The sequence below is a fragment of the Hetaerina americana genome, unplaced genomic scaffold, assembly GCF_022747635.1.
Source record: "Hetaerina americana unplaced genomic scaffold, ioHetAmer1.1.p SCAF_4, whole genome shotgun sequence".
Taxonomy (NCBI): Eukaryota; Metazoa; Arthropoda; class Insecta; order Odonata; family Calopterygidae; genus Hetaerina; species Hetaerina americana.
This window is the reverse complement of record NW_027286985.1, coordinates 74723993-74745866: the sequence shown is the minus strand read 5'-3', so window position 1 is coordinate 74745866 and position 21874 is coordinate 74723993. Positions and strand designations below refer to the sequence as shown.

The 21874-nt window shown below is 39.7% G+C and overlaps 3 protein-coding genes across 5 annotated transcripts in view; 1 reads left to right on the top strand and 2 right to left on the bottom strand.

Moving 5' to 3' along the window:
- Window positions 1-14914, bottom strand: part of skd (mediator complex subunit skuld) — a 151983-nt gene extending 137069 nt beyond the window's left edge. For both annotated transcript variants that reach the window (XM_071590792.1, XM_071590794.1), the window contains exon 1: window positions 14660-14914. In XM_071590792.1, coding sequence (XP_071446893.1) covers window positions 14660-14728 — 69 coding nt within the window. In that variant the 5' untranslated portion in view covers window positions 14729-14914. The remainder of the gene's footprint in view (window positions 1-14659) is intronic.
- Window positions 14915-14922: 8 nt separating this feature from the next.
- mRpL50 (mitochondrial ribosomal protein L50) lies at window positions 14923-16243 on the top strand. Its single transcript, XM_071590797.1, has 5 exons — window positions 14923-15005; window positions 15246-15334; window positions 15408-15613; window positions 15701-15820; window positions 15938-16243. The coding sequence occupies exons 1-5, from the start codon at window positions 14931-14933 to the stop codon at window positions 16051-16053; spliced, it is 606 nt and encodes a 201-aa protein (XP_071446898.1). The 5' UTR covers window positions 14923-14930; the 3' UTR covers window positions 16054-16243.
- Window positions 16244-16288: 45 nt separating this feature from the next.
- The window catches only part of hob (bridge-like lipid transfer protein family member hobbit), a 64843-nt gene continuing 59257 nt past the window's right edge, over window positions 16289-21874 (bottom strand). For both annotated transcript variants that reach the window (XM_071590795.1, XM_071590796.1), the window contains exons 37-38: window positions 16614-16721; window positions 16289-16398 (exon numbers count right to left, since the gene is read on the bottom strand). In XM_071590795.1, coding sequence (XP_071446896.1) covers window positions 16348-16398; window positions 16614-16721 — 159 coding nt within the window. In that variant the 3' untranslated portion in view covers window positions 16289-16347. The remainder of the gene's footprint in view (window positions 16399-16613; window positions 16722-21874) is intronic.

Genomic DNA, 21874 nt, shown 5'->3' with positions numbered 1-21874 from the left:
CATCAGTGCTTCCTGCGATTTTTCCATTACTTCCTCTCGGCTGCTAAAACGCGTTCCCCGTAATGGTTTTTTAACTCGATTGAACAGAAAGAAGTCACAGGGAGCCAAATCAGGTGAATTCGGTGGCTGTTGGATGGTATTTGTTGCATTTTTCGTCAAAAAATTACGAATAATGATAGCACTGTGCGACGGTGCGTTATCATGGTGCAAAATCCACGAGTTTTCTGCCCACATTTCTGGTCTCTTTCGGCGAATTGCTTCACGCAAACGTCTCATAACGCCCAAATAATACTCTTTGTTTACTGTCTGGCCTTCTGGCAAAAATTCATGATGCACTACACCGTTGTAATGCATGAAAACCGTCAGCATTGCCTTCTTTTTTGACTGAAAACGACGTGGTTTTTTTGGTCTCGGCTCATTTGGTGAACGCCATTCACTTGCCTGATGTCTGGATTGCGTGTCGTACTCATAAACCCACGTCTCGTCTCCAGTAATGATCCTTTTGATGAATGTGGGATCGGATTCAGCCTCGCAAATCATGTCTTTTGCGACGTCAACACGGTCTCTTTTTTGCATGAAATTGAGGTACTTTGCTGCTACACGACGGAAACCCAAATCATTAACCACAATGTCTTGGGCGGATCCATAGGCAATGTTCAAGTCCTCCGCTATTTCTCTGATGGTTAATTTGCGGTTATTGACCAACATTTCTTTTACTTGATCAATTTTTTCACCGACTTTCGATGTCGATGGTCTGCCACTGCGTTCATCATCTTCGATTGACTCACGACCACTTCTGAACCGCTCGTGCCACTGGTAAACGACCGTTTTTTTTAGAGAATCGTTGCCGAAACACTTTTCCAACATTTCCAACGTCCGTGCGCCACTAAATCCGTTTTTTACGCAAAATTTAATAAAAGTTCGTTGTTGCAAATTTAAATCCATTTCTGCAATTGTAAAAAATCGCCAACACACACAGAGATAGATGTACTCTTGGTTACGTAACTTTTGCAAATGTCAAGTTATGACACTAAGATTTAAAGGGAATATCAACAACAGATGTACCAATTTAACAAAAAAAAACAGAACTCACATCGGAACGATGGGAGCGCCACACGGTGGTTATTCCGGGAACGTTTTGATCAAGGTAGTATATCACTCACATAAAATTCTATCATTGGATTAATTACTCCCTCATTCTTCATGGAATTCACGAACGTCATAATTAAATATTATAATATTCTACTGTTTCAGGCTTCACTTCGTGGAAGTATTTATTATCCATACTAAAAGGACTGTACTTTCCCACAGATTCACATAAATCTGTGGAAAAGTTAAGTCTTTTTAGTATGGACACATTTCCATTTAGTATGGATCTCTAAATTTCTTTTAAAATCACACTCCACTATTTTTACCAAAATATTATAAAAAAGCCGGCCAGTCTGGCAGTAAGCAACTACTTCACACAAGCACTGATATGTCCAGCCAAAGGATGTCCACTGACATGAGTGTGACACGCCTCTGGACGTAGAGATCGACCGCAGAGGACACTGAAGATGAGGCTGGAGAGAAGCAGAAAATGCCAACATATCCGAACATAATGGCGACAGTTCTTTTTTTCCAATTCGCGTCCATTCTTTCACTTAAGCAATGCCAACATTTTAAAAGTTACGACAATTTTACAGGGAAGCACAGCGATATCCTTGAATTTAAAAAATTCGAGCGTTTTCGGACGAGGAGTAATGCTTGTGTATTAAAATGTTTACAATATCACATTTCGCAAATATTTTTCTACGCATTGCATTTGAAGCTAGGCGGAAATGACCTTCAACAAATTTATACAAGTGACGTCCTTTCTTTTCAACCTCAATATTCAGCAGAATTGAGTATGCAATTAACTTGCTTTTTTCGTCTGACCGGAGAGACCACGTTGAAATGTTAACTACTTTCCACAGCAGTGTTTCTCCCGGCGAAAAATTTATCAAGCGTCTTTCGCAAATATCTCTATCTACCTAGGGACAAACTGAATTCTGTGCGAATAAACACAAATATTCGGTAATATTATCAGAATATACTCTTCAGTAAGTGTAGCTACTTGCGCTGGTCCCTGGTGCCTCAATATCGAAGATGTTCTTAAAGTCTGCAATTTCCTTTCAGCGAACAGCCTACCTATATCAACCAATATTCACGAGTTTCCAATACTTAATATGTATATTAACAACTTCAAGAATCATCAACGACTGTTCACGTCTAAGGTGGATAAAAAAACTGGCTTCTGAATACCAAATACATCCACGAAATAAGACGAAACTAAAAGCCGTATAACCAACCACTTAAGCCACCTCTCCCGATGAGGTTAAACAGTGAATACCTGTTCCTCAAAGCTTACCTGTAAGCCAGGTTACAATTACTAAGAAGAAGGTGGTAATAACACACGCCTACATTACAAATACGGCAAATTTGGAAATTCTTTATCACATTTAAGACTGATCAGCGCACCTGTTAACCGACTTATAGCCTGGATAAAAGGAAGCCATGACACGCCTTATCTAAGGACGAAATTTTCGTATTAAACTAGATGGAACCGTTGTCACAATAGCAGGAGCAGGAAATCTTGAACACCTCGCCATCGACGACGGTGCGTCCAATGCTCCATATTTTGCCGGAGTGAGTGGAAAAAGGAATCAATTAGAGCAGCCAGGTTGCCGAGGGATGGAGAAAGGAGAGCCAAGGCCGAGGCTGGTGCGATTTTGTCTCACTACTTCGCTCGCGTGTGTGTCACGAGGCCTCGTCCGTTTCGCCGCCGCAAGCCTAACTCCAGGTAACATCCGCTTCGATGCAGCGACGGCGGATGATCGAATCCGAGTGGAGGCAGCACGTGATAGTATAAGGTTCGTCCCAAAAGTAGTAAATTCTGAGAAAAGAAACTAGAGACGGAGCCGATTGAAAAAATGTATTGCCAGAATCGATACATTAACTCAAAAGTCTTTGAGTGGAAAAATAACCCATGTGCGCCCACGCACTGCTGTCAGCGGATTTTCCACGCCTACAACGCCTTGTGTAAGGCGGCGCCCGCCTGCTTAGCCTGTAACGCTTCCACCGAACTGTCGTGACGTCCTTACGGCACGATTTGAGGTGGAGAAAGACGAAGAGGTCTGGTGGGGAACTGTCTAAAATATTTGGATCCTCATTCACATGGTCGAGAAGTGATTGGCAGATCGGATTGCGAGTTGGCTTTCATTCGTCCGAGGGCATTCGCGGAACCAATTTCGCACACATCTTTCTCATGCCCATGTTTTCGCTCACAAGTCGACGCACACCACTTGAAAGGATGTCAAGTTCTTCAGAAACGATTCGAAAACTTAATTTGAGATCCCTGTCCGACAAAGCCTTTTTGAGGTCGAATGACGTCGTGAATGTTCGGCGTCTTCAACATCTTCTCTTCAGTCCCGAAACAACTTGTGAAGCTCAAAAACAACAGGTCTACCCATGGTGTCATCACCATAAACTGCCTTAAGCATATATTGAGTCTCTTTCCCGGATTTGCCCTGTTTCACGCCAAATTTGATAGCGTAACACTTCCAATAACCGGTTCATGATGGAGCGTAACAAGGTGACGTTATAGAGGTTTCACAAACGAACGACCCGCACTCCACAAAGGCTGGGAGCCATCTGCCACCGGGCTCCAGCATTTCCTGAGATTACCCTCACTCGGACCCAACCAGAGAAACCGCCGCACGTCCGTCTGTCTATCCGGGAAAAAATAAGTCATACTACTGTTGGAACAGACCTTGTACGATCTTTAAGAACGTGTCGAACGCTCTCCCCTCACGCCCTTTGCCAGATCGATTGATTAGACATGGTAAGAGTTACCTCGCGCGGTGGAAATCAGATGCAGGACGCTGCCCGTCGATAGCAATCCGATCAAAACCTTCCAAATCAGAATTCCCAACAAAAACTAGCTCCAATCATTTTGCGATCAACATCCCCAAACCAAGGAAATCAACCCGAGCTCACCTAATATTAAGCTCAACGGGGCGTGAAATTCACGTGGAGGGGGTAGGCAAGGTCATTTCATTCTGCCGCCTGTTTTTCTCGTGAGGATATAGTAAAAATCACTCAGCTTAGTGAAGCTGAGGGTGACCAGTGGCATCACCCAGAAAATACTCCAGTCCCTTACTTCAGTAGCCCAGCATTTTAAACATTGGACCACCACGTACCTTCGAAACCCATTCTACAAAAAATGTTCAAAGAAATATTTCTATCAAAATGTTTTCCCAAAAAACCACAAACCCATATGACGCAACCTGAGACAGTTCAGAATATTCATTAACTATTCATTTGCAAGAACCATGCACTGGCATTACATCAGGACGGAGTTGCGGGATGGATACGACAGGAAATGCTTTTTTTGTTTACAGCAAAAACTCCTCAATGAGGAATCGCAAGGGAACATTTTATGCTTCTGGTTGGACCCGGGGTATCATGTTAGATGGGTTAAACCTTAGAACCATGATACTTCCATTGAAAATCCAAGGAAATAGGCAAACAAAAATTTATTCCTTAGAGTTCATTTCATTTTGAAAACTTTTGATGCATTAAATAAGGGAAAGTGTAAGAGTTATAAATTATGCTTAAAAGCCAAACGACTTTTCCCAATGAAGGACCTTAAAAAAAATTACCTTCTGGTTAATTCTTTCTTTCGCGGATTCACAAGTAAATTATTGCATACAAGTAAATCTTACATAGGAAGTGTGCTCATTGTACTTTGTACATTTTATATAGGTCAGGCTTTGCAAAATTCCCGCCTGTTGCAGAGCCTGCTACCACACTTTAACTTAATATGCTAACTATTTTCTAAAAATACACACCAGCGCCATGACCCGATGTAAAAATATCGTAACTTTTATCTTTACTGCCATATTTTTGCTGAAACTCTGTACATAGTTCGTACATAAACACGCATACCTCTAGCTGAATTGTAACTGCGTTTTCAAAACGTGTTTATGCCAAATGATTCTAAAATAATTAACTCCCCCCGGCCAGAAGGGGTTTTGAGTAAAAGGCGTAGGCAACATCTTTCACTTCGTATTGAAATGTAATGAAATAATTGACTTTGTAATTCCACACACTTTGTGTGGAATTCCACTTTGTAATTCCACACACAAAGTGTGTGGAATTACAAAGTCAATTATTTCATTACATTTCAATATGTTATGCAAATTCCACAAAGTTACGCCTGAGACAACAAATCTTTCACTTCTTCGAGGGAAATTTGTATACATCGTACTGCATCATAATAAGCCTCTGCGGAAACAAGGCTCCATCACTGAAAAATTTCTTCGTCCACTTGCGGTCAACGCGACATTTCAGGGGCACTGTAGCGTAACAGGCCCTTAAGATTCTACCTCTAAAACGCAGCACACAGAGATAAGATGTGTGTCCTTGGGGAGAAGACCGTTGTATGTTGCATTCTCATGTGGTGGAATTTCGCCTTCTTACTCTCCAAATTCTAGCTTGCACGTTATTGAATACATTTTTCACTGCATCCTAAGGTGCAATTGTTTGTTAGTTGATAGCCTATGAACTTGCATTCGAGTAAGTTCAAAGAATTTTTGCATGAGTGTCTGCATTTACGCCACAGTCGGTATGTCATGGATGTGTTGATTTTTCATATGGTTTTGTTCCCTTTTACGGGAGGTAACCTAACACCACACGCCCTTGCGGCGGCTTGCGGGGTATTATGTAGATGATAAGCAATTCTCGACGGTGTCTATCACCGCACTTCCAAGATGATAAAAATGTGGGCATTAACCGCCTTCACTCGATACAAGATCTTATTTGCACGTTCTGTTGAAGCCCAATTGCCAGAAGGAAAACTTGCACGCTCAAAGGGACTTGTCTGCGAAAGTAAATAGTGTTCAAAGACAAATTCATACGAACTGGCATGCAACAGGTTATCAATCAAAGGGAAAATTAAACGTCATGAAATCACTAACTTCGCAAAAGAACTAAGCCAATAACCTGATAATAACCCAAACCATCGTAGTTGGTAGTGAATCTAGCCTCTCAGTTAGTTAAAGGATGAGTCAATTGAGTACAGTGTATCCTTTTACTGGCGTATTCCTTAGCAAACATTAGCCAAGACCCACAGCCGATTAGATCAACTGAACTTTCGTCATATCAATTGTAATCCAATCCTGAACCATGACGCTTGGGCAAAATTGGTTAAAAACCAGACTATCATTCTCTCTACTGGGATTCAGTCAAACCATCAAAATTTGCAAAAATAATTTGCGTGGACCAGCACATTTAGAATATGATGCATACGACATCTTCAAAGTGCACGCTTCCACAAGCGTCCTTAAATTCAGAAGATATGTTCCCCATTTTTTCATCAATTTTAGCCAAGGTATACTTGTCATGGAGTACTACCGAGTTTTAATACGTATCATTATAATAACATAATGAATCATAGGCAAGGGCGTCAATTCATGAAGAATTGTGAAGAAGGTAAGTAAACGCAAACAATTTTTGCGACAGCAAGACTAGAAATTTCTAATGTGCCCGATCACACTCATCAAATCATATTCAGAGATGCTAAATTCTTTAATTGCTTTGATTTCCACCCACATTTGCATGAAGGTGTAGATGAGTCAGTATTTAAGGGTCAAGAGTCGTTTTAGCCGTTTGTGGGAGAATCACTTCTCATAAAAGGGACTTAGAACTCGACATATAGAGACTACTTGGGAGTGGGAGTGGTACAAGCGTAAAAATAAATAGGAGGAGAACTCATTAAAACAACTTCGTAGTGTCCATTAATAACGATGTGGGTAGAGAAACACCATAATCGAACACGTTGAATTAGTATTTATTTCAGGAGCTTATATGTTTTTATCCTTCATTCAATCTATTTCAAGGACAAAAAATTAATGAAGGTCCTTCATTTGATATAATATTAGATTCAATACAGAATTTATCGATAGCAAATAAATGCACGTATACGAGTATATAGTTTTATTTTATAAAATATATACGTATATTTGTAATTACGTACATAACTATATATTATTTGCCGATGATGCGGAGGTTTACCGTGATATCCGTGATTCTGAGGGCACAGCAGCTTTGTCAAATGACTTTGATGCTATATAACGCTGGTGCGATACATGGCACTTATAATTAAACTTAATAAAGTGAGTAGTGATAATTTTTTGGAAAACAAGCAATTCCCACCCGAACGCCTACAGCATTGGGAACACCGAAATGGAAATGTGTAGAATCAGTTAAATACCTAGGCGTTACCCTCGATCACGATATCTCCTGGGTGAAACAAATACGGGGATTATGTGTACTAGTAAAAAAAATTAGGATTTATTAGAAGAGTACTGGGTAAATGTGATTAAGAGTTCAAAGAGAAATATTATCTGTCGTTGATTAGGCCTCATTTAGAATATGCTGCAAGGACATAGGATCCTCACTAGTTGGATTAATTGACGAATTGGACCGCGTGCAGCGTTGAGGAGCTAGGTTCGTAAAACGTTGCCATGATCAACTTAGGAGCGTATCCAAAATAAAAGAGCAGCTAGGCTTGGAATGACTCAAGGAGTGAAGGTTAAATTACAGATTGAAGCTGTAGCATAAAATGCAAGGTCTCTTTAGCAGTGATGTCGAATTTACTACGTTAGGAGAGATCATGTTAGTAAAATTAGACAGATTAAGTGCAGAACAGATAGATTTAAGATGTCATTTGATCCACGAACGATAGTGGATCGTAATAACAACGTTCGACCGCGGTAGGGTCATGTTCGGGTAAAATTATTCTGGTGTGCACGTGTTCACCCCTTGCCACACACCCTAGCGGTGGCTTGCAAGGTATATATGAATAAAATACAAAAATAAGATAAGACGGAATTTATCCGTCATTGCAAACATATAGTTAAGAATATTTAAGTGTTATTTCATTTTCCAATCAAATACGGCAGCCTGATAGTAAAATCTGCATCCGTTTGAATGAAAAACAACAAGTTCACACGCGGCTACGGCCACCAGCTGGAAAAAAGGGAATAGCACTTCTGTGAATGATTGGATCGCCGACCAATGTCAATAATGGCTGATGGTATTTAGAAAATAGAAGGGATACATGGGATTTGAGGAACAATGGAAGGATCCGCCTATGAACAATCAAAGGGGGAAATTATACAATACATTCCATCAAATGGTTGGTGTAGCGCACTGGTGAATCGGCAAGAAAATCGGTTCACCAGCCAAAGGCACATAAAAAATTCGGAAAGTGAAATTGGATTCGGCCTGGAAAGTAATTATTTTGCAAAATATGATCGCCGAAGTGGAAAAGGATCATCTCCGACGATGAAACTAAAACAAAAATCACGCATATAACTAGGCTCTGGGATCTGGACGCAATCGAATATGCGTTCTCATTAAAATCGTTTGTTTCGCAGATTGAACTAAGTTTAAAATAACGTCAGAACTCAAACAGACGTTAAATTTCGAGAGTTATTGATCGCGAGTTCTATCTCGTAACCTACATAGGGCTACTGTGTGACCGCCCCCCCCCCCCCCCCAGGCCAGCACCACCACACCAGTGGGTCAAGGCTTCACTGCCACCTCTGCGCACAATGAAAAGAGCTCCAAACGCCATAACAGGGAGGGAGAGAGGGAGAGAGAGAAAGAGAGACAGAATTCAAGGCGGCTTACAGCCTCCATTTACGATCCACTTTCGCACGTCACACGAAAAACGAAAGTGAATTCACAAATTACGACGCGTCCTGTAGAACCTAATGCTACAAAAGATGAAAGAGGTTATAACCCCTTCCCCAAACATATCGATACCTCCGGGGCAAACTCGAACGAATTATTCGCGCGTGAATTCCGCGTCGGTAGGAAAAAGGAAAAAAAACACCGTTGCATTACGACCTCATAAGTTTTCAACGCATTAAAATACGCCTTCCACTAAGTTTCCCAGGTCCGAATGAAAAATGCTCCACTGAAATTGCGTAACACATTTCCCTTCGCCACTTCTCCTTCCGCGGAATACCTTTTGAATGAATCAGCTGAGTCCGTCTCCGTCCACTTCGTCATCCGTTTGCGACGCGACGGCGAATTCCCGGGGACATTGTCTCCCAGCGCCCACGAGGGAATCTCGAAAATAATACGGCCAACACAAAGAACTGGTGATGTTTGACAAGGATACAAATTTGGGTTGGTTAATGTGGTCGATACACTTTTCATACACAATTCTCAAACAAGTTACTTCCCTTTTGAGTACGTCAGAGAATTCACCGTCCTAATGACTAATTGAATTGCTGCTCATCTTTTTGGCACCATTCATCTATCTACACGCTACCATTTCTCAGGTATGCGGCGAAATAATATTCAGCGGTCCAATGTTCTCCCATAACTCACATTCCCAAAACATTAAAAATGAAGTAGAATCGATTTCGCAAGCCTAAGTATTACGCAACCTTCATGAAGTAAATAGTACAAGGTCACAGCATTTTAATTGTGACTGATGACACATGGTTCTGTACTTTTAAAACGAGGGCTTAACAAAATACCAAACAACGAATGGGGACCAAATTTTTTTCAAATGTCTTACGATCATATTTTTCTTTTCTAGAAGGATCAAAGAAAATATTAACACAGCGATTACGGTTGCGAGTGAAACTAAAGTTTATATTCCGCTGATAAGTTTCTTGCGCCAATGCATCAAGAACGTCTTCTTGTAGGGAATCCACGCATTAACCCTGACCTTCGGTATCTATGGAAATTTTCAACCCCAATCAGCGATCTGAATTTCTCTGTCTCAACGAAGCAGAAGCCTGCACACAATTTTCGTGACAAGTTCGGAGGGAAAGGTTGATTAATAATGGTAAACGTCACGCATTTGTGCATGTGTCGAACAGTTAGTGTTTTGGTTCCGGATTGGTGCAGGCAGGCCCACGATTGACGGCACAGGGTGATACAACGATCGCCTCGAGTGCATTTCGAGCCTTGGAGGTCACCGAAGTAGGCTAATGCCGGATCGCCAGTTTCTCCACTCTCCCGCGACTCTAGGGGCGCTCTTGTCTATGACTAAATTTCTTAAGAGAGCCGGCAAGGGATTCGTTGCCGTTGCAATCGTCTCCACAAGTTGAGCCATCACCTGTTCGACCAAGCCTGGCTCAATAAGGAAGCGCGCGATAACTTCTGTCGCAACGATGGCAACAACGCATACTGGAATCAAACAAAGAGAGCAAAAATTACGCTCCGGACCGATTGGGCGATAGCCGACTAAAATGTTGGGATGTCGGATCCCGCCTGGGACCGCTGGAACTATGGATTCGTGGGACGCACACCTGTGGTCATACTTAAAAATACAACGTAGAGGAAATGCGGACTCTCTCGATCACATATACTTCAAAATTCCCCAACACGCCAACGGATGAGTTTGAAACCTACGACAATAACCATCACCCCTGAACTATTCTGGTATTTAATAATGCTGTAAGATGTTTTGAGTCCTCGCGTAACGAAGCACGTGTATATGTGCCTCCACAAGTATTTCGCTCTTTTGCTAATACGACTTAATTCTAACCACCAATTATTTGTTCACTCTTCTACCACGTTCGAAACGCACCTATACGATTTCAATTGGAATCACTAACGATGCACGTTATCATCCAGGGTAGATTCATTCGTTAGCATAACTCCCAACAAACCATCAATCGTTTGTGACTGAGACACTCCGCTCCCCACTTTCCTACAGAAAACGGATTTCACAATTACATCGCCATGCTCGATTCCCGGATCGTTTTTAACGGCTAATCTAGGGTCTCGACCAAGCTCCATGATACTACCGCGCCTAGAGTCAACAACCACCAATCACACCGCCGAAGTGAGAATATGACCAGAATTCCTCCCAACGCAAAAAAAACAAACAACTGATGCTTCGCGCGCGCGTCGAGGACAAATTACTCCAAGTGGCCGAGGGGAGTTGGGGAGGGGCGGGCCGGGCCATGCAACCACCACACCCCGCCCCGACTCTCGGGGGGATATTGGTGCGGCAGGGAATGGGTGGGGGTAGAAAACGAGGGCAGGGGAGGGGGAACAAGAGGCGGTAACTGACCGTGAGTGAGGGAAGTGTGGGGGAGAGAGAAGGGTTGGGATCTTCTCATCAATCAATAACACAACCGAAGAGCAGTGCAACAACAACGCCAGGAACTGGTTGGTTGCATCTAGTCGCCACATAGTACGACTTATGTGAAAGTATCTCCCTTCCCCCCACGCCAATATTCTCTCTCTACGATATCAGGCACACACACGCTCACAACTTCACAAAAATACGCAACTGGCGCCATCCCCAGCCGCGGGGACAGGGTGCTTAAGTTTCACGGCGACGGCACTGATTGCCGGACCGACAATCAGAGCGAGATTATGTCTGATGGTGCTTCAGACTGCGACAATGCGCTTGCAAGAACAGAGCACGTACGGACGCAGGTTTTAAAAACATCGCCGAGCGATTGGATACGCCACCGACCCCGTGGTCAAAGAGAAAAATACACAAAGGAATAAGTCCAGCGGCAGCCCATTGGGCGTCTTATTGAATAATGACGACAGGAATGGAGAGAAAAACTCGTCGCAAGAGCTCTCTCCCTCCTATGGAACGAAAACGGGCACGTGAGAAAACGTCCCCGCAAGTCGCACGACTGGAAGCGATGGCGGCGACCCTAGAGCTTCAAAAGGGGGCGGAACAAGGAGGGATGTTTGAAAGGCGCTCGTGGGACAGAGGGAAGAAGAGGAAGAACGCACCGGGGTTGACGGAGGGGCCGAGGAATAGAGGAGGGATTGAGCGAGAGAATGGAAGGTGCACATATCCACACACTACCGGCATGCCTCGGGACACCTTTCCCACGTCGCCCAGGTGAGGAGAGTTCCTTGCAGGGGGTGGGGAGACAAGGAGGGGCGGCGGGCGGGAAGGGGTGTGCCAACGGGATGGAGCGAATCCACCGGCAACGAGGAAGAGAGAGAAGGAAGGGGGGAGGAAGGAGAAAAGTTTCGTGGCGAGAGGGAGCCTTTCTGAGGGGCCTTATTCCCACGTTTGAAGGGAGCATTGGCTCTTTTTTAACCGCGGGACGGCTGGATTACTGAAACGGGGAGGCGGGGGGGGGGGGGGGTCTTGCATGCCTTAGAAGATGCTGCTGCACGCGGAAAAACAACCGTTCCCTGGGAAAGGGAACGTTTTGGGACACAAAAGATGCATTTTTGATGCATGAAAAAGTGGCGCTCAGAACTAGTGCTATGTGGCCGTACATAAAATAGAAAATGGCAACCGCGATAAAAAACATACGGGAGTTAGGCAGACTAAGCTTCGACTATTTCTTTTAAGTCTTGGGATTTTATTTATGTCTTTTGTAGCTAAATAACTGAGGATACAGGAATTATAGTCGAATACACGAAATAGGAATAAAGCTCATTTAACATTTACTACGCAATCAATTAAACCACTTGAAATCAGACTATTTTTGGCTTTGCCGACCGCAAAGGAAAAGTTGTGGGGAGAATAAAAAAACTGAACACAAAATGAACTAAGAGAAACATCTCCATCAAGCAAGAATATTTTAGCACGAACAATTAACTCCCTGAGTACAGGGTTGTTACCATACCTTAATGCTTTTACCTAGATAGCGGGCACAATAACAGGGACTTAAGCCTAGGTGCCACCAAAGCCAGTCCCCATCTTAGAAGAAAAATTCAATAACAAACCCAAAACCGCTATTTCCCGGAGTTTTGGTACATGGGGTCGATGCTGTATAAGTCGTAAAATTATGCCGGTAAAACTACACGTGCGCCAAAATGAGCGGAGGCAACCAAGTATGCAGAAAATAAGCCTAATAGCAGTGGGAATAGGTGTTCGAGTCTGGCAGAACTCCAGCGGGTGAAGGTCGAGATGTTATGATGACACGTGAAATGGTGCATTAACATGTACTTCAATCTTAACGTCATATTTTCTTTCAGTTCAAGGCTTTGTGCGCAAGAGCTTTATCGGGTTGGTAAACCAAATTATTTCGGTAGGATTCCTCATTTTTAACTGCATAATTATTAGGAGAAAAACCGTTTCAAGGAATTCAAAAGAAAAATATTTCCAAAAAGGATCATAAAGAAAGTTCTTCCACATCATTTGAATAAGGACTCCAAAAAAGACCTCGGCAACGTCGATTTCCGACGCAGACTCGCACTGAGGCGTTATCTACCCTGCTAAACGATGCGTTTTTCGTGTAATAAATTCAGCGTACAGAATTATCGCAACCTGCGCTATATTCACGATAACGAACGTTGCGTTGCATGAAAATTTACCAGACCGGATCAGTTTAACTTCTACTACCACATGAAACAAATAAGCTGGGTGCCTATACATCGATAAGTATTAATGACGGTAAGACGCCTGCGATCAAAATGATGAACAGCAACTTACTGGTAAACAAACGAAACTGGACAAGAAATGGCGACTGTGGCCAGTAGCTCCCTGTGTTTTATGGGCCCCTTTACTCTTATTTATGCCGCGCACGAAGCGAGGTCACATTGCAACATTGCTGCTTGCTGGCACTTCTCGGATTGTTTCCGACGGACTCAACAGAGGGAAGCACCATCTTGCCCCTACTCTGGGATCTCGTAAGACTCGTTGGTTAAGACAGCTCGTCCTGACAGTGGACTATATCTTAACCCAATTTAGAAAATGTCTATATGACCTACACGTAAACTACATATCCAACTTATAATATCCGTTTGTGCATACATACTAATTAATGAATGCCATATATACTGTTCTACCATAAATGAAATACCGCGGATGGTATTACAAAACCATGCACCAAATGGAATAAACTAATATATAATTACGTAATTTTAAAATTAAAAATATTTACTGAAAGTAGCATTCACTCGAATTAATGCAAGACCTTTTGCTCATCGCTGGCGCTTCGGTAATTAAATTGACCATTTTGTCATAATCATTTATTTTCTCTCAAACTACTTACAGCAAACTTACCGAGCTTTTATCAATATTTGTAATCTGATGCAAACACTTATAATCTATTACTCCTATCCCTTCATTAACAATTTGTAATAATCATTGCCCAACACATCAAAAACAAATGATAACATGCTTCAATACAATGAGAACTAAAATTTATAATAATATTGGCGCACCACGCATTTGTTTATCACTGTTTTCAATTCCTAACTCGAATTGACAACTTGTTTCGTTTAAAAAGTTTTATTTGCTTACCAAACTTGGACATTGTGATTGTGTATATTGTTGCCATTCAGACACGAAATAACCATCTACAATAAAAACATCAAGCTAAACATAAATTTTACCACAGTTTCCAGTAATTAATGAGCAACATGACAAATTAGGGCAATGCTCCAAAAAGGTGCGAATTGCGTACTCTCATACCGGGATAGCCGAAGCGTGACACTATGGACAACAACCGTTTATTTAGCATATCAGTTCAATTTTCTCCTACAAAAAACTAATAGTTTTACACGAGGATTCTGTTGGATGAACCCCATGATGCTTTTACCACAAATAAAAGTCACTGACCACAGGTTACATTTCACCCTATTTTCTAAGCCTACTACTCTACGGTTAACTTACCAGAGCGAAGAAATTTGTGTGGCAGTCCTCTAAGCTGGCACCGTTAGTCGAGTGGTTTGGGTGCGTCATGGCTTCTCCATCATCTTATGTGTCGATTAATGCACTAGTCACACTTTAAAGTTAACTAGAAATACTCCAATTATGATGTTATCCACGACCGTTCGGTAGGGTTTTCACCTTTCAATGGCGACTGTAATGGCGGATAGGAAACAACAAGCGCTAAGACTTCTAGAATCCTATTGGGTAGTGGAGGTCACGTGGGATAAGTGAAATGGCTGCGCTCTTGAAGCATGGAGTTCACATACGTTCGCCTCTCATATTACCTAGTATAGGCCTGTCTTCAATGGTTAGTGAAGAAAAAATTCAGGAATTAATAATTATTTCATCTATAGTTAACTTGTATATTATTTGAGCCACTATTTACACATAAAATGTTAAATTTCAACGTTTTAATATAACTCTGTTCCACTTCGATGTCGCTATTTCATGCGTTTTTCAACTATTAAAATTCTGTAGATTCATTCTTAATCCTACACACCTATGTTTACCATTTGAAATTAACAAAATAATATTTCTACTTCTGCAGAAGTGTGGCCTTAGTAATATTTCCGCTAACGAAGACTTCTCTGCAACAACCAAATTGAAAGATAATGCCATTGCGTTGGCTTCCAAAGGGTAATGACATAATTTTTCTGCTCTGGATAAATGTTTAATCTTGTGTCTAAGAGTTTCATTTTGTTCTTTTTAGGTTCCTCAGGTCCCTTAAACCCTACAACCCCCCTGACAACGCCGAACAGTTGATGCTTTCTATTGGAAAGAAGTTTTTTGGTTCCAACCTCGGCAAAAATTCTAGAATAAATAATTCTCAAGAAAAGTTTGACATATTAGCAGAATGTCATAGAGCATTTAAGCACAGTGTGCCTAATTCACTGTTGCACACAATTGTAACCTTCGGTCTGTCAAGTCAATCATGTTGACATTTGTGTATGGCAGCAGCAATATCTTAAATACTGCTAATATTTACATGTATCTTCTTTAAAGGGGATATAGCGGAATTTTACCAGTCACCTGTAACGACCACTACTCCGCTGGATGAAATGAAAGTAATGACATTGCCCCCTAATTTACATATACAACACGACTACGTTCGCTTTCATCCAGGTACTGTTTTTCGCCTTGTCAGCACTTGTAATTAATGAATGTTGTTATATAATTTATGTACATTTTTTATTCCCAAAGTTAAGTAATTTTCAAGATGTATTGGTGCTTAAATTTCAGATACTGATGTTATGTTTGGTGGAGTTAGTGCATTTCCTAAAAGCTCAACTATCGTCACAGGTTTGAAGTATAAAAAGAAATACAAGGGCTATAAAGCCAAGACATCTTGGCCTTAAAAAATAAAGAATTTCTACTGTTAATAATTGTATATTAAAATTATTTGATATTGGAGAACAGGATTCTGCCAGGGCAAGGTACGACGTAAAGAAACACAATGACTAGTTTTTTAGCTTTATAAATTTGATATCTTTATAGACTGTCTTGGTCTACATATTGTACAAAATAGAGAGTTCGATAAATAAAAAGCACAGCTTTACAAGTTCAATGTGCCATTGTATTTACAATTTTGTGGTTAATAATACAGGAGGCAAATAATGTTATTAAATAACTCTTACTTCCAAACTAAATCTTCATTTAGACGACTTGAAAATGCTCTTCCTCAGGCTCCTGTTATCCCCTGGCTGTAATGAGTACACAATTAGTGGCTATGATCGTTGGGCAAGAGGAAATTAGTTAGCATTAAATGAACTTGGCTGTAGTAATGAGGAAAACATTGATAAGAAATAACTTAATCTAATGGATTCATATTTTGAAGAGCCACCCATCTACAGATAATTTTAAAAACAATCATTCCACATTATTAATTTTTTTCACAATAAAGTGATTGCAGCCTCACCATTAATCTTGATCCTAGTAGCATTCTGGCTTTATCTTCCTCCTGTGGAGAAGGGCCTTCATCTGTTATACCTCGATTCATTTTTATTTGAAGCTTTTGTTTAATTGCCTGTGAAATAAAAGAATTTTGGAAATCAAATGATTTTTTGTTGTGTGATGGCAACACTTGGCAGACCTTACAAGGGGAAACTGAAGCCAAAAAGCTGCTTTGCTTAGAATAGACAATATTACCCTGTCAATTTGCCATACATTTTAATTCTGTAGTTCAAATGGGTGTAGTATTTTTGCAATTGGCAGCATATTAATGTAAATATTTTCATTATACTGGCTCATATACATGTATTACACATTACCTATGATGCTCTTTTACCAATGAATGAAAGTAGCATCATCTGCATAGGATACTGTTTGAGAGTCAATGTTGCCTGGGAGATCATGACCAGAGATGAGGATACTGATCGTGAGTCATATGCCACCCTAATGGTAAAAACACTCAATTCCGATTTGACTACCTCCTAAATACATGCTTACTCTACCAGGAGGGGTAGGATTTAATCAGTTTTAGAGGAGTCTTGAATGTCATTGTAATTTTTAGTAGTAATTAGGACAATTTCGAGTGGCAGATTGTACCACAAAAAATTGTTAGTTTCTCAATGTTTACTGTTTCTTAATTACAGCCTGAAACGCCTTGGCCAAATAGCCACATAAGATATGAGTTCATAACTAGGAGTGTCTCTGTCTCCCTTTTTATGTACAGGTAGCACTTGATCAGATCTAAGAAAATCAGGGAAGATAGCATAACCTGCATCAAACATTCATTGATGGCACCAGCAAGGGGGCAAACTAGAAGAGTGCTAACCTCTTTGATAAGACTGTTGGAAAAGTCACAATAAATCTTACTGTTGGATGCTTTTAGGTTTGTATTGTGTAATTCTAATAATATTCCCTTGGGGATTGTTAGAAGCCATTTAAAATCATTTGTACTAGTTTTCAAAAAAATACAAGTGGAATATTTTGCAACTTGACTTGAATGAATAATGTTGATAATAGAGATAGCGACTTTACCCTGTTCATTTTCTTGATGGTAGTTTATTTCTTAAGTTTCCCAGCAACTGGGCATTGGTTTTCAACTTGGGTAATGCACAATATTTTAGTTCTATACTCACTTTTCAAATCCTCATTGCAGTTAAATCACATGATTTCTAATTTCCTTGGCTTCAACGTGAAAGTTAACTACTCTATCTTGGCATCTCAAGTTATTTTTCAAGCCACTTATTTAACTAGTAAAATAATTCACTTTGTAGGGAAACATTCTTGAAGGCATTAATAACTGAAGGAGTGTGCTTATAAAATGTATACAAACACCACTTTTCCAATCTCATTTCAGACTAGTTCCCAAGAGTTAACCCACCAGAGGTTATTTATCATATTTGACCATATTTTCTCGCAATCAACTTAATTCAATTATTGCCATAACATTAGGAAATAGACGATGAGAGAATAGGTAATCCAATATACAGTGGTCAATGACAAACGTGTACCACTGACTAACGTAATTTTGAAGCTATTTCAAACAAGTTGAACTGTGAGTTGCTTAAAAATTGGCAAGGACTTAAGCAGTCAATTTGTAATATATATATATATATATTTTTAGCCCAATGATAAGCATTTAAATTGAAACCATCAATGACTAAAAATTACATGTCCGCGGTCAAGAGACTGGTTTGCAGCACTAGAAAATTAGTACTCCGCTATATTTTTTGTCAAATATGTCTAAGGCTAGCACAGGTATAAGTTAACCAGCTGATGATAACATATAAAATTCACTAATCCAAAGTAAATACTAATTGTTTCATACACTATGGTGCGAAAATTCAATCCACATAATAAAATTTCTATTATCTAATAAAACATCATAAAATTTAGTAAACAAATTACCCTCCAACCTAGAATGTTAGCCTTCCACCCGAGCAGCAGTAATCATTTTCACTATTCAAGTATTTAAAATATTATTTGCTATTTTCATGGTACCAGGTTTAAAATATAATTTTAAAACCAACAAGACATCACATTTATGTTAAACTCAAAAGTTATAGATTCAAGTCTAACCTTGGGCATGAATAAACTTTGGTGATTCATTCCCTAGAAAACCTGATATCAGGAAAAAAACTAATAAGGATCACAGTAACAAACAGATCACCAGGATTATCTACAATGCTAAAGTACCAAATCAAAAGTATTAGGTAAGAGGGTTACCTTGCCCTAGAATATTCTAAGTCATACTAGTAGGTATTCATAAAAATAGGGAGAAGAACATGCTTCTAAATATAATGGCTGATGGTAGAATTCTCAGTAGGTCACCCACCCTTGTTTTTTTTCAATCAGCAGCATCTTGAGAGATTCCATTCTTGAAGAATGCTTCCAGTAAAAGTAACATTTCTTTCAAAGATAATGTCAAAATTAATTTCAATGGTGCATTAACTACAGCAACACAACTGAAGTGTTACCTTCAATGATCCTTTTGGTAAAGGAAAAGTGATCACCGAATATGGCAATTTGGTACAATCTATTTACTATTCACTTAAACAAGCAATTAAGCTAAGTTTAAGACTAAAGAAAACAGTAAGGTAAAATTTCTGATGCCACAATAAATATCTGTAGAAAGCTAATCAATTGTACCTAAATATCAGACACTTAGGCAATGCATAACCATAAACACAAAACTATTTCAGAGGAAATTTTTATATTTCATGTGTAGTAATGTTGGGTTCACCTGTGTACCCATTTTATATCATTTTGACATGCACTAAAGTTAACTTGTTTAGAAAACTAAATTTAAAATAAGTTGGGGCAGGTGCGAGCTAGAAGCATTCAGAAGAAGAAAAGGCCATATTTATTCCAATATATTGAAGAAAAAAACAGAAGAATGAGATGGATCAGTAGTAACTTAGCTTTGGTTAGGAACATCACAAATGGGAAAATCTCATGGAAAGCTCCACAAAAGACAAGGAGATAAATATGTTGTTCAACTAAGAGAGTTTCCATGAAAAATGGAAAACCTGTGAGGTAAAAGAGAATTAGCATTGGATATGGAAGACTAAAAGATTGGTGTCCATCAATCTTTAGTTTAAAAGGCTAAATAGTAATTGAATAACCACAGAAACCCATAATAACACTTAGATGTCTATGGGTTATTATACTGCTCACATGCAGACTTCTGGCAAGCTTAAGTGCTGCAGCATTAAGCTTTAAAATTCCAGTAAATTAAGTATTCTCAAATGTAGACTTCTGAAGTCTTCCCTAATGTCCCCATAGCAAACAAAGTGATATCAATATGTGCTGAATTGCATTCGGAGGACATTCTTCTGGAAGCTGAATGTATATCAGAAATGTTCACTGTTGTTAATCAAATATATTCGCTTTTACAACATCCATTTGGGGTCAGCATGGGAGGGACATCAGCAACTGTTTTCATCTCCCCCCTCTGTTGTTCCTCCATGCCCCACCAAAATCCTTTACTATGTACTTCCTCTGGCATACTTACTCCCTCTTATTCTTACCCTTTTCATGATCCCTACACACTGACTTAGGTCAGGGCTGATCTCTTAACTGTGCCCATATCATACACTTTCAAAATAACATAATTCTTTAGTTCAAAGATGCAGGTGACAACAGCAGTACAAGAAAACATTTGGGTGGAAAGAGACAGTCAACTGCTCAAAAGCATAGGCAGTTGGGAATATATGCAAGCTGGCAGCAGACATTGAAGATCAAACAGCCAGATAAAATGAGGAACAAGGATCTATAAGAAGGTGAGATGGAAAAGGTTATGCGGAGTACTATACACAAAATAACCAGAGTTATTTAAAACATTGAAACAACCATTTTATTATGAAAACCACAAGACTGAAGAACAAGTTTGCAGATAAAATGAGAAGGGATATGAGGTGGAAAAGTACATGAGTCATTCGGCATTAAGCCAGAAAGAAGGCAAAAGACCTATTAATGATTGTTAGTAAAATTATTACATATGAAATCATTTGTAATACCTCCCCCAATTTTTCATCATGAAGCTTAGAAATAGGCATAAATATGATTATTCTTGAATTTTTTAATTCTGATTATATGCTTCCAGTGAATCATCCCTCACTAATGTATGTGCTTACTGGTATCATTGAAGTTGGTCCTGCTATAGTTTTGGTTATCACAAAGGTCTACAAGTGTGATGTCCTATACCGAACATGAACTGGCTTCACAACTAAAAGTAACACCATCCTCATCAGGAATTCCTACATTGCATATCATATTACTGACTTCTTCAAAACATAAAGCCTTTTTCCTGATTTTACCCCCACATTTTTGAAGGAAGTGAGGGAATCCCAACTTTTTCCTTATTTTCTCAACTGACTGACCACCCTTTAATACAAAAAGTAAGAACAAGAAAAATTATGGCACATAACATCGAGAGGAATAAATACTCAGGACCAGCCAATCAACTGTCCATTACTTTAAATATTTGGCCGCCATGCCACAGATAGGGTTGATTTTTAAGGATGTTTTTCCACAGTGTGCCAATAAATAGGCACCAAATTTGTATCACTCAATTCAATTTGTACGAATACTTGAAAACTCAAATATTTTCTAACTGGAAAAGTAAACAAAAGTAAAACTAGTTAATAGCATCTGCACTTGTAAGTCATTTGCAGATATTTGTAAAGGGAAGATAAAACATGGTCTAAGGTATGGAAATTACATGAGAAGCGGTACTATAATAGAGGTTGAAATTTTTTACTCCTGTCTGTGAAAAATGAAGGATCAAACTACATGAAAACCTAAGAAATATTTATACAAACGTTTATAAGTTTGCATAGATCTTATCACAAGCCATTATATAAGTGCATAAGAAGGAACAAAAATCTAGTGCCCTTGGCGATCACTCTGAAATAAATAAAGAGATTTAATGATACGGGTAGAGAAAGACACTCAGCACTTCTACATTAAGATTTATTACTTCACACGACCATGGTTTCGATGCTGCACATCATCATCAAGGTGAAGAGATTTAAAATTAATGCTTGAAGAACTTGCTTATTTTCAAAGTCAAATAACTTTAATAGCTGCAGACCATTTTCCTCTGATTTGAAAGTTGTCCAATAAGAATGCCAGCCTTGAATTCCCATGCTTCTCCAATTACACCAGAATTTATTCTCTTTCCATTTCTTCAGTTTGCACTCAAGACACTTCAGAATTTTCAATGTTTCA